Source organism: Dermacentor andersoni, chromosome 2 (genome assembly GCF_023375885.2).
Source record: "Dermacentor andersoni chromosome 2, qqDerAnde1_hic_scaffold, whole genome shotgun sequence".
Classification (NCBI taxonomy): Eukaryota; Metazoa; Arthropoda; class Arachnida; order Ixodida; family Ixodidae; genus Dermacentor; species Dermacentor andersoni.
In genome coordinates this window covers 54,723,686-54,741,187 of record NC_092815.1, presented here as the reverse complement: position 1 = coordinate 54,741,187, position 17,502 = coordinate 54,723,686, and the positions used below count along the sequence as shown (strand labels likewise).

The following is a 17,502-nucleotide window of genomic DNA, read 5'->3' as shown; positions in this document are numbered from 1 at the left end:
AAATAAGAATAAAGTCGCAGTTTCACCCGGGAGGCGAAGCAGCGATTGCGATAGCAAATCAGTACGAAGTAAGGACAGTAGTTTTATCTGCCGTATAAACTTGTAAACATTCGCTTACTAGCTAAATTAACAAGCATGGTTCTACGCGCGCGCAAGCAAACCCATCTCACTCGATGACAGCGGAAACTTACTGTTAAAACACTGGCGTGAGGAAGCGCGGCAGCAGCAGCGAGCAACTTGACCTCGTTCTGCTTTAATGCGAATTAAGCGGCGAAAACAACGCACATGAAGTTATCAGCACTCGGCGCATTCTGCCCCCATCGCTGATCGCTTTCAAGATAGGGCCCGCGCGGCCGCGCGCAGCTGCGCCACACGCAGCAACCGCCGGCGTAGAACACCCGCTTTCCTCCGCCCCCCCCCCCCCCCCCCCGTGCCTTGCGTGCGACGGAAGACGGCGCGCTTCCTTCCCGCTTTTCTCCCTTGCGCGCGCTAGATTGAACCACCATCGCCGGCTCACCTTTGCACGCTTTCACTCGCACATACAACATACGGCGCGCGGTGACGATGTTATCTCCCTTGGACTTTATACGGAACTTCATGGCGACGGCAGAAATGCGCCTTGTGTGTCCATATAATTGCTATCGAAAAACAAGGAAAGTAAATGAGGCCTAAGCTTTTTGTTTGCCATGTCACAGTGCGCTTGAACAATTGGACCATCGCTTAGACAATCGACAATGCCGTGCGCTATCTCCATATCATGAGAGAGATAAAACTTTACTATGTCCTAGATGGGGTTCAGGGGTGGCGGGGGTCGGGATACTAATCCCCAATCCCCCCCTTCCTCAGACGGCGGCCAGTCCTTGCTTTCTGGCGGCGTCTTCGGCTCCATATCATGAGGAACCGAGGGGCTCGATATTTTGTTAGTTACAAACACATGAAGCCAACAATGTAGGCAGAAAAACTATAGAGGAAATTTACTGCTGTTTTTAATTGAAATGCAGAAACTGAAAGGGAGGGGGAAAAGTGTGAATGGAAAGACAGCTGTGACGCGTGTGACGATCTACCGTTGAGCTATCGCGGTGGCCGTCATCCCGTCCAACTTCTTGGGTATTTGTCTATGTGCACTAGATCTAGCCCTGGGCTGGTAGAATAGCCTGGGAGTGTTAGCCAGCGCCACTCACGACCATGACAGCAGATGTAAAACATCGTTTCAGCCGCAGACGTCACGTTTAGGTGAACTAAGCAGCTGGTAATCTTATATTCCCCATTCCTTCTGTGCAGGCTAGCAAATGGAACTCGCTAGATCCTGTAATTTGGATACAGTGCCAACATATCTGGGCACTAATTCTTTCAACCGTTCTTGTAAGCACAACGTGGTGTGTCTCGTGCAGAAGTCAACAGATGCTCACGGTATAAGGTTGGAGAGGCGCGCGCCGCCGATGATTCGTCGGGGCCCGTATCGAATCTGTTGACACCACCCTTCCTGTAAACAGAGCAAAGGAAGCTCTATACGCATCTGTTTTCCGCTGTGAGTCATAGCCCCGAATGAATGAAGAAGAAAAAATCAAGGTTGTTGCCGCCGGATTTTCCTCTCAACCTGTCGCTCCGTCGACGCACGATTGCCGGGCGAGCATCAACCACTCTTAAGCCAATCAGACCTTGGATCTTGCGTCCGCGTGGGCTTGACATCTGCGTCGTGCTAATCCGGAAACCCGAGTAAAACTCCCTTGGCTCGCCGCTCACTGCTAGGTTATAATAGTGGTTTAGAGTTGACTACTTACAGCGCCGACGCCAAGGACTCGCCTGGGAAGCGCAGCCAAACTGTGCGCTGCGTAAAAGGGGAAGTGCATTTTTATTTTGTCTGGTTATGTTTGTTTTTTTCTTTTGGACGATGTGGGTCCGCACTTTGGTGCAAGGAAATGAAGTGCGTCGTACGAGCTTCTCGAAAGGACAACACGGGTAAGAGATGGGGGAAACTGCGCGCGATTTTATCGCGAAGTTACAGGTGAACGCAGTGCGACATCAGCTAACAAAGGGCCATGTCTGATAATGTCTTCCTGGAAGGTAGCAGCGCTTCGGGATGGCTTCTAGCGGGGAAATGAAGCTGGCGTCACCGCCTTGACAGAGTCCACGGACGCAGTTTTGCAGCTCGATCCCAGTTACGTGGCCTTGAGGTCAAATTGGCCTGTTAGTCTGGCAGGTCTTGGCAAACCGCGCTAATTTCTGATTTTGCTGGTCACGCGAAGACGGCGCCCGATCGCGAATGGCGACGCCCTTATAGGTATACCGAGAGTTAACTAAATACAATAACCTTACGGTGCTGAAGTGAAGAGACGGGGAAATGATGCATACAAAGGCAGGTAGGTTAACCGGAGGTAGATAGTTCCGGTTGGCTACCCTACACGGTTGGAAAGGATAGGGGATAAAAAGAGAAAGACAGCGGAATAGGAGAGTAAGAGTGACAGAGAAAGAGAGACAAGCACAAACAAACTACGTACACTATAGAGCGGTATAGCGGGCAACGTTCTTAAAATCTATCAATAAGGCCCGTAGACCGCAGGAACCTGAGTAGCGCGAATAAAGCCTTCTGCGCGGAGTTTCTTCGGGAGCACTGGCCTAGAAGCTTTCAGTTCTGATAGTGGGTGATTGTCCAATTGGTTCGACACTCTGCACATCACTTGCCTCTCGGCACTATAGCGCGGGTAGACACAGATAATGTGTGCGAGCGTCTCATCACAGCTGCATGTGTCGCACATGGGGCTGTTGGCCATTCTAATAAGGAAGGCATAAGAGTTTGTAAATCTACTCCTAGGCACAGACTGTACAGCACGGTCTGTTCACGCGTCGTAGTAACCCAGACGGTAGACTCATCTGTATATCCGGAGACAACGAACGCAAACGACACATTGTGAAAACGCTCGAGTTCCACATGGGTGAAGTACATTCACGGGACGTCAATCGCAACCAAGCCGCAGCATCTGTTCGCGAAAGCGGAATCAAAACACATTTACCATTTTCATGTGCAGATCGGGCAGCTTCATCGGCGTAGTCATTCACGCTGATGTTTCAATCATAGAGTTTCATACAATAATTTTTGTATGAAACTTTATGGTTTCAATGTCCTGGAAGCCATTGAAAGATTATGCTGTGTCCCTTGTCATGGCTGCGATCTTATGTCTGTGAAATTTCTGAGGCCAGATGTCCATTGGGCCCGTAAAATAAAAGCATCATCAGCTGTTACGCGAGTGCATAGCTACATAAAACACACCAAGTGTCGAAGAGTTCTGGTTCAAAATACACCAGCGGGTTTTAGGGCCAGTGATTTTCACATTTGTTTTCATTTTTACCCTTGCCGGTAATTGCTGCTATCGGAACAGAGCTGGCGGCCCTGTACTCATTAGGTGCTGAGTTACGGTACCGCGACTTTCTGCCCGCAATTAACTATCATGAAATCTGCCGTTTATGCCTTGGAGACACCTACTAAGCGTACTCAAATGTTGGGACAAATTCTCTACAGAAAGGCCCTTGCAATGTTTCGCACGCACCTCAATATCACCACCTTACTGTCCTTCAGTGATTGTAATCGTGATTTAAAGCTGGGTTACTCACGTTTTGGTTTCCCATTGACGAGATCAGTGACATCCAGAACTACAGGTTGCATCAATTGTGAGACGCTTTAAAGCACAACAGGACACAGCTTTTTTTCCTTAACTTACGGATCCCAAGTCACGGACACAACGGTCAGCTGCTTTCCCTTGCGTTTCCGCTTAACCGATTTTTACTTGATCTGCCTATCGCGGGTTCCCTGCTGACCGACGCGTATACCGTCCGCCTACTTTTGACTTCTTGCCGTCACGCAATAAATACCGCACGAGAAAACGCCTGGTCCAGGAAAGCGTATTCGTCACCAACCGCGAAGGTTCGAAAGAACGCTTTACGCCAAACACTAAACGCGAAAGCTTTTGAAATAACAGTTCACCGGCCCATAAACGGATTTAGTGCTGCTGCTCGTAGTGGCGTCACTCGCAACTCTTGCCTTCGCTGCGCAGACGAGTCCCTCGCCGAGGGCGACCCGAGCTCGGACCAGGCGGCCAGCAGCGGCACCGTGATGGTGACCACGCAGACGAGCACGGGCACCCGGGTGCTGATCAGCTCGCACGGACGGCTCAGCGGCAGCTACCCGGTTCGCCGTAGCCCGGCCAAGCGCCGGCCACGCATGCGGCATTCGGCGCCACAGCTGGACGGGGACTCGGCGCGGGCGCTGTTCGCCCCGCTCAGCCTGATGCCGACCGCCGAGCGGCAGCGCCGGCCCACACCGACAAAGGTAAAGCAGCGTGGGCTACGTGCGCCCCTGTCGTGAGCCGCGTGAATACTGCTAACGAACTGTAGAGCAATAAACAGCCGATAGCACTTTATGGCGAACGCGTGCGTGTTGCTTCGTTTAGATGATGCAGCTAGTCTTTGAATGTCTCTTCAAGAAGTTTGCCGATAGCGAAGCGTATACGGAGATCCGAATTGCGTGGCAAATGGGACGCTACGTTTCACTGCCGCGCAGGCGGCGGGCTTTATCGGGGCCTGAAAATATACAGGCTGATTGACGTCGTGAAAATAGAAAGCGGTGATATCGAAAAGCGCTCGGGTCCAACATCATACAAATAATAGCCCTTATACGAGTAAAATGGCTGCGAAACCGAATTGAGTCAACGGAAGTGCTCTCATAAACAATCGGTTACGCATAACTACGATGTTAAAAAATTTTGTGAGCAGGAAAAGTATGGCAGTCTTTGTAATATAGCTCTTCTGTTCCCTTCTGTCTTCTGTTAGCTTGTTTTTCTGTGATTTCACTAAAGTAATAATTGTTTTTCCGTAAGTTTAGAGAAAAAAAATGGTAGACAGTTTATACCATTAAGAGAGTAACGTTTACTACCCTCATAACTGCAGCTTTCATGTAGTACGAAAGAGTACATCATACATGTACAGATACATGTACAAATAAGCAAGCCACGTAGAACATATGAGATGTCGCCTCCCCACCTCCCATTTCCCGTTTTTTTTTTTCACATTATTTTTTGTTACAGGTAGGGCGCCAGTCTAGTCGCGCTGCCTGACAGCTTCCTCCTGTCAATGATGTCCACATCATTGGGAGTCACAAAAACAAATTTGTTTTTAATGTAACAAACACTTCTCGCACATTTTAAGTGGGTGCTGCATCCTTAGGCAACAGGGACATGTATTTCAGTCTTCGTGGTAGCCAACTCTCGCTCATGGCAGCATGCCTGTTCGCTCGTTGAGATCACGCGTCACCGTCAGCCACTGGCACACGCTTTGACAGCGGCAGACGGTGACGTTCGAACGTCAGCGCGTCTTCCTAGTAGGATGTACCATAATGAGAGGCCGTGGTAGCCCGAGAATCCCGACTCGGAGAGCGGCTGAGTGTTTCTAACCGGCGTCGCTCGCCGCTTGTTCCAGGAGAGCACGTCGACCTTTTACGTGTCGCTGAGCAGCAGCAGCAGCAGCGGCGAGCTCAAGAGCGAGGAGGAGTCGGACGTGCCCGTGGCCTGTCGCAGCTCCGAGGCCGAGGACGACGAGGAAGAGGAACCCGTGTACGCGGACACCCTGCCCACGGCGGTGTGCCCACCGACGCCCGACGGCCCCATCTACGACGACTGCGAGCTGTCCCCGGAACCGTTGTACGAGGAGCTGCCCGAGCATCCGCCGCAGCCGCAGCACAGTGAGTGTCTGCGACCGCGTCAACCTCATAGGTTATGCAGGTACGCGCACTTGCCAGCACTGAAATGCCACAACTGCCATAGCACGTGAGACACCTTTTGGCAATCTTATGCAAGGGCTACACGGTGTTCTGAAAGGCAAACAATGACAGCTCTGGCGACAAGGAAACTCGCGCCTGGACGGCAGGGGCGCCAGAATTCTATAACCCCTTCACAGCAGAGAGGAAATGTTGCTGAAGCATGCTTGCGGTGTTTTAGAGGTTGAACAGCTTCTAAAGTGCGAAACTGTGAGCAAGCAGCGTAAGGTGCCTGTTTTTGTTACCAGGGCCCGCACGCTGCTTTCTTCACGCAACACGAACTCCTCCTTTGAAGACAAGTCAATTGGAGCTGCTGAGTAGAAGAAAGCATCATAGACAGTTCTAAACTGCCAACATTGTGCACGGCAAAACGCGCCCTTCCTCAGAAAACAAGTCGACGATACGTACATTCAATGGCAAATTATTTACGCCGCGTGTCACCGTCACAGCAACATACCGCCCTCTCTCGATCCGATCGAAACAGAAGCTTCTTCTTGACAACCTTGTTACGAGATGGCAACGTGACTTCAGTGTATGTGCGCAACAATGCTTGGGAAAACCAGCAATAAGTGGCTTGCCGCGACCGCGCGATATTCGAAAGGCTGCGCGCTCGCTTACCATTATCACCGCTTTTCACATGTGGGCATTTGTTCCATGGTCGAGTGAGACCACCTTCGGCGAATATCAGATGAACGCGCCTCCTGAGCCCCCGTTCGTTCCTTTAAGACCCGTTATGTGGCGACCACTCACGTCACACGGCTAGTCAGCAGCCGTGCAGGAAGCGGTCCGCGGACACCACTTTCGCCGAGGTTGCCCCATCGCGGTGAGCGGCAGTCAGCGCCAAGGCTGCGAGCAACCGCATTCCGGCACCCTGATCGGACCTTGCGTGCGCCCTTTTTACGACCCGCCTCTAATGGTCCTTGATGGCTGCCGGGCTCGAGCAAGGCGCAGCCGCTGGAACCATTGTCTGGCGCCGCGGATGATGGCCAGAGCAGTTGCACGTGTGCTCCGTGTGCCGGAAAGCCTTCTGCAGAGTGTTCGCGCCGTAAAACGGTCTTCTCGAGGCAAAAACCCTCCTTCGTATAACGACACCGCGATCAAAACGATCGAGGGGAATGCAGTCTCCCTTTCGCTGCCTCGTTTACGGTATCTATCACTTTGTGGCGACTGTTACGTCATTCTCTACCTATACCTTATAACAAGCATTCAGACCGTTGGAAAGCCGATGGCGAAAAACTATGTGCCGCCGTCTTCCCCAACCCCTCCCTTTTCTTTTTGTCCACAATTTTAAGCGAGGTTCTGCGTGCGACGACAGCATAAGCTATGAGCGGCGTCGTATATAGTGGAAGACGCTGGGCGAATGTAGGGCACCTCCCGGAACAACACATGCTATTTGGGACACGTCCCGGAGCGATGGCCACAGTCGCTTGTACAATCACTCGGATCTCATCAGGCAACCCTGGCTTCAGGAGTAGTTTTAAAAGCCCATAACAGCTATTTCAAAGATTGAGCCCGTCGTCCCCGTTTCACGCGCAACAACCAAGCAAACTTGAAGATTACCGCAGTGAAAGACAAGTCGCGCTTTAATGCGGTCGGAAGGAGGCCCGGCCAACGATGTTACAGTTCGAGACGCTAAACCAGCATCCCGCATTATACGGTCGTGTAGCTCGAAGATACATATCAAGAAGTGTCAGCTGTCCTCCTTCTTGGTGCGAACTTGTTTAAATATAGAAGACGAGGTATGAGCTCAAAGAACTTGTCCTCTTTGTAGCATGGCGTTATCTGAAAGCAACAGGTTGGCGTTAAATAGTGTGCGGAGCCGCGCCTTGAAATCCCAATCAGACCCGAAGTTTCCTTAGTACCTATCAGACGCCGCATTCAGGCGTGGTGAAAGGCGTGAAATACACCCATAGATGGTCATCGTCTTGAGACCAAATATAAGCAGAGTGAGAGGACTGTTTGTGTTGGAAGTCCTCTCAATGCGTGTTAGCCCGTATTCGCGCCCAATATGCCCATCGTTCTAAACAGTCGCCGAGCGGATGCGCCAGCACTTGCAATGTCGATCTGCTCGGAAATTGGCCGACATTGATCACTGCCTAAGCTACCCAGCCATACTCATCGCACCATGCACCACGTCCTAGCTATTCTTCACACCTGAACTTGGGTAGGAAGGAGAGAGAGAGAAATAAAGGTAGAGTAAAGCCAGGAAAGGTAACAAGAGGATAACTCTGGTTGGCTACCCTGTACTGGGTAGCCAACCGGAGGGGTAGGGGAGATGAGAGAAAATAAAGAAAAAATCACCGCCCAAGCATTCCGTACAGATGCATGGTTAACCAGCGAAGCTGAAACGTGCCACCCCCGGTCTTTATCACTGGGTGAATCCTGACGGTTCATTAAACGACGGCTTGGTAGGCTGCCAGATCCTCGGTACGCAGTTGCTGCTTGCGCTCGGTTGCATGAGTCTGTTCTTGTGCCCGGGCTGCAGCATCGGCACGGCGTAGATAAGCTCGTTCCCGGTTCTGCTCGCAGCGTCGCTGATCGGAAGCTGCCTGCTCTTACGGATTACGTAGGACGCGTGGCCTACCCATTTCGGAGCCGGAGAGAAACTGCTGCGCGCGCGCTCGGCTGCGACGGAGGGCAACTACGTCACTACTGGCGCACCCAATCCCTAGATAGCACAAGGCCTTTTCACTCCGATCCATGACGTCATGTTACCTGGCCCGACTGCCATAGAATTAATGGGGATGCTCCCGAGTAGGCAACATCAATTTAGATGTCACCGCTTTCATTACGCCAGCCATGCCAATGGAAATTTCGGGCCAGGTAGCATGACGTCATGGATCGGAGTAAACAGGCCTTGTGATATATCTAGGTGGTGTTGGCTAATCGCGCGCCTTTCTTTATCTTCTTTTTTCTTCGCGCATGCGCATGGGGTTGCGCCGGAGGAGTTTTCGGCGTACAGGCGACCGACAGACGGACGGACAGACGGACGAACGAATCGGCTAGCCAAATACAGCTTCGGTGTAAAAAAACTGGTGATATCAAAGCAAACAACGCATATTTGGTGTCCGTCCTTTTCTGGCGCGGGTTAGCGTCCTGTCCCTGCTCCACAGGTGATTTCGGTGCGGTCATCCAGGTCATCCAATATTATGCTAAACTTCAGCATGCGTGCCTTTTGCTCGCAGGAGAAAAGAAGCTGCTATCGTTCGAGAGCCCGCAGAAGTCGTTCTTTGAGGGAGCCTCAAAGGCAGATATTCTGGGGTACCTGGAGGACGCCAAGGAGCGAGGCCTCGAGAACCTGGTCGGGGACACCGTCTCTTTCGAGGCCCTGGCTGAGGATGCCGCCCTCGACAAGATCGTGAGTGTTGTGCAGACTTGTGCACCTCACCTAGCGCAGACGGCTTTAATCACAGCCCTAAAGCGCCACCATATTGATGTCGATAACTTTTTAGTTGGGCTACATAATATTTAGCTAGTGATCAAGCTGTAACCGCTTAGAGAACGGTTGTATAGGGGCACGGACGCATTCAGCCTACAGCACGTCATTTTGCGCTATTGTGCATAATGATAGAGACTGTACGTTCATGCTAAGGCGTCAAAGCGCGCGGCAAAAAAGTAAAGGAGAAAAAAACACATGCCCCATGACTGGAGAATACCGTTGATTATACGTTTCTCGCAGTGTCACTCTTCCAACAATTCATTGCGCTTCGTCCAATCCACGCAAATAATGTTCCAGTTCAGCGCGGGGTTGAAGTGGGAGAGAGTTCATCGAGTTACACAGAAAGGGATACACTTGAGCACGATGTCAGAAATGTAGCAAAGGTCGGGGAGTCCACGACTCCCTCTTGAACTGTCTCCAACGACCTTGTCCTTTAGCGCGCGCACTGCCAAGTTGACTCACAGCGACGGTGTCTTAATGTCATGTTTGATGGAATATGTACTTCATGCAAGAAGTTTAGTGCTACTGAGAAATTTGTGCTGTATTAATTCCGGCGCTCAATCCATCTAATCGTCTGGCATTCAAGCGTCTGCTCCGGGTTGACGTGCACACCGCACTAAAACACCGGTGTACATGTTGTTTTCTTTTTTTCTGCGTGCATTCTAACACCACGCAGGTACCCCGGACGCTGTATAGTGCCATAAGAACAGGTTGAATAACCAGAACCATAAAATGTTTACGATATCGGGCACGCCTCGCGCGCAAGCTCTTATTCAGGAAGTGCCATAAAGACGAAGGCAAATCCGCTCGAAACGGCTACAAAGCTTAAGCTCTGGATATACGGTTGTTCTTTTCTTGCAACATGCGCGCGTGCGTGTCCAAAGGAAGTGTCCGCGGAGGGGTGTACGTGGGTTGTGCGGACGGGGAGGGGGTGCCAGGAAATGAAACATCTATGCGTGCCCACGCTGATCTTAACGATTCATTCGAGAAGCAATTAAAGAGGTCTTATCTTCTTTTGAAATTCAACAGAGAATAAGTATGTCCGCATTGAGGAAACGGCTACGCTGCGCATAGCGATACCAAACCGCTGGCACGGCTTTCGCCCAAAGGCAACGGTGCGCGAAAAAGTAGTGGGAAGGGAACCCGGGCCATGTCCCGACACGGCGCGAGACATGTCAAAACGAACTTCGGGTGGCTCTAATCGGCCACTAATTGCGCTCGCCCATTGGCTACGCCGCAGCCGACGGGCGCCGACGTGGAGCGCAACGACAGCGGCATCGGGGGCGACCGGTACAGCGAGCCCCTGGACCCGCCAGCGGCCGGCAACAGCGAGGAGCAGCGCTGCGCCGACTGCGACCAGCAGGTGCGAGCGCCGATCCCATGGCGTATGCTTATCGCTCACGACACCAATGAAAAACATGATGCCTCCCATGTAATATCTCAGCGAGGAAAACGGTTTGTTTCGAACGTTATACGCTAAAATTGATCGGCACTATGTTTTCGAGGTGGTAGGCGCCTGTCCTATACTGGTGCCGTAATCACCTCCAACCAATCAAACTCTCGTCAAAACCTCAACATCACCCTTATGGCTCAGTACTCGGACAGCCTGCACGCGCTGCGAATACTGACTGGTCCAATATGAGAGAGAACCCCAGCAGACACTACACACTTACTATAGTTTCGAATTCAATAAAACCTGAAAGCTGCGCAAAGAAAGCTCGTCTTATGTTATGACCTCCTACAAATCATATTTCTATGTTTCTGCCCCAGACTGCATAGATAGATATGTGATGTTCATCCCTGCCATCCAAAGCCGTGAAGGGCAAAGACGAAAGCTCTCATCACTCTCCAAAGGTTTTGAAACTAGAGTCGAACTCTCGGTCACCATTCAATAGCGCAGGGAAACCTCCGGTGGCGCGCTCAATCACCTGCCACCTTTCAAAAAAAAAAAAAAAAACATTATGTACCATTTGTTCGTGTACCATCGTATGATCCAAACTCAATGAACTCTTCATAGTAGGTTACAAAATACTGCATGTCTGCAGAAAGTAAACAAAGGCATCCCTCTGTATGGGACCTGAAAGCTCGTCTAACGTTCCCTTTCCTCACTGGCGCAGGTAACCCTAGAAGAGGAGCTAGTCTGTCCCAAGTGCGAGAAGAAACGCACCGAACGTCGAGAGATCATCACCGAAATCGTGCAGACTGAAATCAAGTATGGCCACGACTTGCGCATCGTAAAGGAGGTGAGCCAATACCACAGGTTCAGATTATTTACTGCCGAGCTTGTTTTTAACCACGGTGCTCATGCATGGTGAGCACCGACCGTGATCAAGTAGTCACTCATTACACAGTGCATGTTACTTTCGTTCTTATAACAATTACTTACAAAGCAGATAGCAGAAATTGTGCTGCCTATGTGGACGAACGAGTGGGCCTATGTGAGAGTAAGCAATAAATTTTACGGCGCGTACTTGACAAACTTGCAGGCACAACATATATAACTCCATTGGAAAAGCTCTATAACCGACAAATATGTAACATTGATTTCTTTCTCGACAGTTTAATATCACGTCACGTTTATCGATCGAACAAGTAATTAAAAGTGATTGAGTGAAACGTTTCATTGCAGGACCGAATTGCGAAAGCAATGCTTTCAGTAGGAAGCACAATTGTATTCGAGAAACAAAGAAAGAAGATCCGGGTTGCGAAAGCAATGCATTTAGAAGGAAGCCAAGAAAGAAAGAAAAATCCAACCCACGCAGAGTTGCTATCGGGTGTAATCGATAGGCTGTCCTTTCAGATCAAACATTTTCGATCACATCGCGTCGAGTACGTACAAGATGCGTTCACCACCGAAATCAAATGGGCGTGCCGCTGATCACTGTCATCTTTTGACATCGCAGGAGTTCTACAAGCCGATCGAGACGGCGGGCCTTCTCACAAAACAGCAGCTGGAGGAGATCTTTCTCAACTTGGACGAGCTGATCGAAGTGAACGCCAGTTTCTCCGAGAAGCTGCAGGACGCGCTCGACATCGCCAGTGAGCAGGGAGACGAGGTACCAAACGCAGCTCATTAAAGAGCTTAATATTGCTTAATGTATCTTCATATATTTCTAACGTAAATGAAGTGCAAATCGCAACACTGCCACAGTTTCTAACGTTGGCACGTTGCTGTACAACCTTGGCAATCATCACTGTGGGACACAGTGCTGGCAGCTGACAACTCGTGTGGCACGGGTCGTTGCTCCTCCTAAGTTTGCGCAACATTATATGTAGCGGGCATGTCGTCGTCCGCGTGTTGTCACATCGCCAATCAAACAGCTTACCTACAAGGCTGGCTGGTCAGACCTGTAGCGGTATGTGCTCTTAATATTGACACGTGTACTTGTCTCTATCGGGCGACAAGTTTTGCCGCCGAACAAATGTTATCGCACAGCGCGGGACGCGCCTGTATGTATCCGAAGTTTCTGGAAAGTTATCGATGCTTCTACCCGCTGTCTGTTGTCGCCGAACGTTGTGTTATCTGATTTCATCGCTTGACACGAATGGTGTAGAACATTTTAGAAGGCATGCGGGTCCCAACGTTTAATCTGGAACATTCGATGATTGCTGTATAAAAGCCGACGCGCTTGACCCGCTGATCAGATTTTCGACGATCGCCGACTGTGTTCGCCGCTTTCGTTGTGCTATAAGTGTAGCCTGTTTTGTGGGCACAGGTTCGCCCAATAAAAGCTAGTTTTGTATTCCACCGTACTGCTTCTTTCTTCACCGTCACTACCACGTGACATCTGGTGGAGGTGCTTTTGGTCCATGTACCGGACGCCCCCGACAAGCCGTGATCCAAGCCCGGACCGTAAAGAGAGCACCAACGTAGTCACGGACCATCGAGTAAGCCGTCGTCTACAACAGCTGCCCCCGGAACACGGACTTCTACCTGAGAAGACCAAGAAGATCGTGGCCAAGACAACCCCAATGGCTGCCCCAGCGACCCCCGTTGTCCTGCAACAACCTCGGGACCCACCGACCTTCCATGGAGCAGCAACTGAAGACCCGGAATCCTGGCTGGAGACGTACGAGCGAATCGCGACTTTCAACAACTGGGACTCCGACGACAAATTGCGGCATGTATACTTCGCCCTAGAAGACGCCGCGAGAACGTGGTTCGAGAACAGGGAGTCGACATTGACAACATGGGACCTGTTCCGTACCGGCTTCCTGCGCACCTTTACAAGCGTCGTGCGCAAGGAAAGGGCCGAAGCTATGCTGGACGCCCGAGTGCAGCTACCTAACGAGAACGTCGCCATATTCACGGAAGAAATGAACCGCCTGTTCCGCCACGCCGACCCGGATATGGCCGAGGAAAAGAAAGTACGCCTACTCATGCGTGGTGTGAAGGAAGAACTTTTCGGCGCAATGGTACGAAGCCCACCGACGACCGTAGCAGAGTTCCTTCGCGAGGCCACCGGCATTGAGAAGACACTCGAAATGCGGAACCGGCAATTCAACCGCCGCACAAGCTCTACCCACTACGCAGGAATTCAATCACTGGCCACGGACGATCTGCGCGAGACCATCAGGGCCATTGTGCGCGAAGAACTGCGCAAGGTCTTGCCTTCGTCGCAGCCTCAAGTGGCCTCTATCGCCGACATCGTGAAGGAAGAGGTGCACCGATCCCTTGGAGTTCCTGAGGTGCAACCAGAACCACCGCAGCCGGAAGCAATGACCTACGCCGCCGCCGTCGCCCGCCGTCAAGGCCCCCCTGCGCGACCGCGCCAAGGTCCTGCAACACCGCAATTCCGTCGTCCACCGCCGCCGCCGCCAGCGCGTCCACCCGTCGCCCAGCGCACCTATGCGAGGAAGACGGACATTTGGCGAGCCCCCGACCACCGCCCGCTCTGCTATCACTGCGGAGAAGCCGGCCATGTGTACCGCCGATGCCCATACCGCGACATGGGACTGAGAGGGTTCGCCGTCAACGCGCCGCGTCCACAGCTTGGGGAGCGCCCACGTGACATTGCCGATTACCTAGCCGCCACTCAGTGGAACTCTCGACGACCGTCCCGTTCGCCGTCACCAGGCCGCTACCTGTCGCCACAGCGCCGCCCATACACTGGCCCAGCCCGGGGCCGCTCTGCGAGCCCATACCCGGAAAACTAAAAGCAGCAACCGATGGAGGTGCGGTTGCTGTTCGTCGAACTGACGAAGATCCTCCGCCGCCGACGAAGACGACGAAGAAACCATCTCGACGACCTAAAGACGACACGCCGCCGTCCCGAAGAAGTCGGGAAGCCAAGACTACACCGACGAAAGACGACTTGACGACGCGACGTTCCCGCTTCAGTTCAACACGACGCAGCCGTGATCCGACGCCAAGACCCAACTGCAACGCCAGACAAAGAACCACCGACCTCGACGTGCTTCTCGACGGCCACGCAGTCACTGCCTTAGTCGACACAGGGGCCGATTACTCCGTAATGAGTGGACACATCGCCGCCCAGTTGAAGAAAGTTAAGACCGCATGGGAAGGCCCTCAGATTCGCACCGCTGGAGGACACCTCATCACGCCGACTGGGATCTGCACGGCAAGAATAACCATTCATGACCGGACTTACCCTGCCACCTTCGTTATCCTCCAACAGTGTTCACGAGACGTCATTCTCGGTATGGACTTCCTGGACCAACACGGCGCAATCATCAACCTGAAGTCGAAGTCAGTAACGCTGTCGGAAGATAAAGGAATGCCGCCGGAGAACCCTCGTAGTCACCACGCCTTGAGTGTGCTCGAAGATCAAGTGAGCGTCCCGCCTCGCTGCAGCATCGTTATTTCGGTCAGCACCGAAACACCCGCTGACGTAGAAGGCGTCATCGAAGGCGACCAACGTCTACTGCTAGACCATGAAATTTGCGTCGCAAGAGGGATCGCTCGACTGCATGGAGGGAAAACTGAAGTGTTGCTGACAAACTTCAGCCAGGAGTTCAAGCACATCAACAAGGGCACGACGATCGCGTACATCGAGGAAATTCTGGAAACAAGTAATGCGTTTGTCCTCTCGGATTCCGCCGCATCTACCCCGACGACCATGGTTCCCGAACCAGACTACGACATTAATCCAAATCTCCCTATGATTAAGCAACAGCAGCTCAGAAGTCTGCTCCGACGATACAAAAGCTGCTTTTCGACGTCATCGAGGCTTCGACAAACACCAGTCGCCAAGCATCGCATAATCACCGAGGAATGCGCTCGCCCACTCCGTCAGAGCCCTTACCGAGTTTCGGCGCGAGAACGTGAAGCTATAAGAGAACAAGTCGACGAAATGCTGCGCGACGACATCATCCAGCCGTCGAAAAGCCCGTGGGCATCCCCTGTTGTTCTGGTAAAGAAAAAGGACGGAACCCTACGTTTCTGCGTCGATTATCGTCGCCTGAACAAGATCACGAAGAAGGACGTATACCCCCTCCCACGGATAGACGACGCATTGGATCGGCTCTGCAACGCTAAATACTTCTCGTCCATGGACCTAAAGTCTGGCTATTGGCAAATAGAAGTCGACGAAAGAGATCGCGAAAAGACCGCCTTCATCACCCCAGACGGCCTCTACGAGTTCAAGGTTATGCCATTCGGACTGTGCTCGGCGCCTGCAACGTTCCAGCGCGTGATGGACACGGTTTTAGCAGGATTGAAGTGGCAGACCTGTCTCGTATACTTGGATGACGTCGTTGTATTCGCCGGAAATTTCGACGATCACCTTAGGCGGCTTGCCACAGTACTAGAGGCCATCAAGTCATCAGGGCTCACTCTGAAGCCAGAAAAATGCCGCTTCGCTTACGACGAGCTTTTGTTCCTAGGCCACGTCATCAGTAAATCCGGAGTACGCCCCGACCCCCAGAAAACAGCTGCCATCGCAAAGTTCCCGCAGCCCACCGACAAGAAGGCAGTGCGTAGATTCCTTGGCATGTGTGCCTACTACAGGCGCTTTGTCAAGGACTTTTCACGCATCGCCGAGCCGTTGACACGTCTAACTAAATGTGATGTTGAGTTCAAGTGGGAAACGCCGCAGGCCGAGGCATTTCAAGAACTCAAACGACGCATGCAGTCGCCGCCCGTACTTGCGCACTTCGACGAGCACGCCGATACCGAAATCCACACTGACGCCAGTAGCCTAGGCCTCGGCGCCGTCCTGGTCCAGAGAAAAGATGGACATGAACACGTGATAGCTTACGCTAGCCGGTCGTTGTCAAAAGCGGAAGGCAATTATTCTACAACCGAAAAGGAATGCCTCGCCATCGTTTGGGCTACAGCGAAATTTCGCCCTTACCTATATGGCAGGCCATTCAAAGTCGTCAGCGACCATCACGCCTTGTGTTGGCTAGCGAATTTAAAGGATCCCTCAGGACGGCTGGCCCGGTGGAGCCTCAGACTACAAGAATACGACATCACTGTAATATACAAGTCCGGACGAAAACACTCAGACGCCGATTGCCTATCACGCGCCCCCATTGACCCGCCGCCGCAAGATGACGAGGATGACGACGCCTTCCTTGGAATAATAAGCGCGGAAGACTTCGCTGAACAACAACGAGCGGACCCGGAACTTAAAGGCCTCGTCGATTATTTGGAAGGGCACACCGACGTTGTCCCCAGGGCATTTAAGCGCGGATTATCTTCCTTCACGCTTCAAGACAGTCTACTCGTGAAGAAGAACTTCTCGCCAGTCCGCGCCAATTACCTTCTTGTTGTCCCGTCAGGACTTCGTCCAGAAGTATTGCATGCCCTACATGACGATCCGACCGCTGGACACCTCGGATTTTCCCGGACACTATCGAGGATACAAGAAAAGTATTATTGGCCGCGCCTGACCGCCGACGTCACCCATTATGTCAGAACATGCCGAGACTGTCAGCGACGCAAGACACCGCCGACAAGGCCAGCCGGATTACTACAGCCAATCGAGCCTCCTTGCCGACCATTCCAGCAGATCGGGATGGACTTGCTGGGACCCTTTCCGACGTCAATAACCGGAAATAAGTGGATCGTCGTGGCGACGGACTACCTCACCCGCTTCGCTGAAACAAAAGCACTGCCGAAAGGTAGCGCAGCCGAAGTGGCGAAATTCTTTGTCGAGAACATCCTGCTGCGACATGGCGCCCCAGAAGTCCTCATCACCGACCGAGGAACGGCCTTTACAGCGGAGCTCACCCAAGCCATTCTGAAATACAGTCAGACAAGGCACAGGAGGACAACGGCTTACCACCCGCA

The 17,502-nt window shown here is 52.1% G+C and overlaps 1 protein-coding gene across 1 annotated transcript in view; it reads left to right on the top strand.

Annotated features, from left to right (window-relative positions):
* The window catches only part of RhoGEF64C (Rho guanine nucleotide exchange factor at 64C), a 156,430-nt gene that overhangs the window by 125,510 nt on the left and 13,418 nt on the right, over positions 1-17,502 (top strand). Inside the window, exons 3-8 of the mRNA XM_050189264.2 lie at positions 4,050-4,324; positions 5,470-5,731; positions 8,992-9,164; positions 10,486-10,608; positions 11,363-11,488; positions 12,149-12,301. Coding sequence (XP_050045221.1) covers positions 4,050-4,324; positions 5,470-5,731; positions 8,992-9,164; positions 10,486-10,608; positions 11,363-11,488; positions 12,149-12,301 — 1,112 coding nt within the window. The remainder of the gene's footprint in view (positions 1-4,049; positions 4,325-5,469; positions 5,732-8,991; positions 9,165-10,485; positions 10,609-11,362; positions 11,489-12,148; positions 12,302-17,502) is intronic.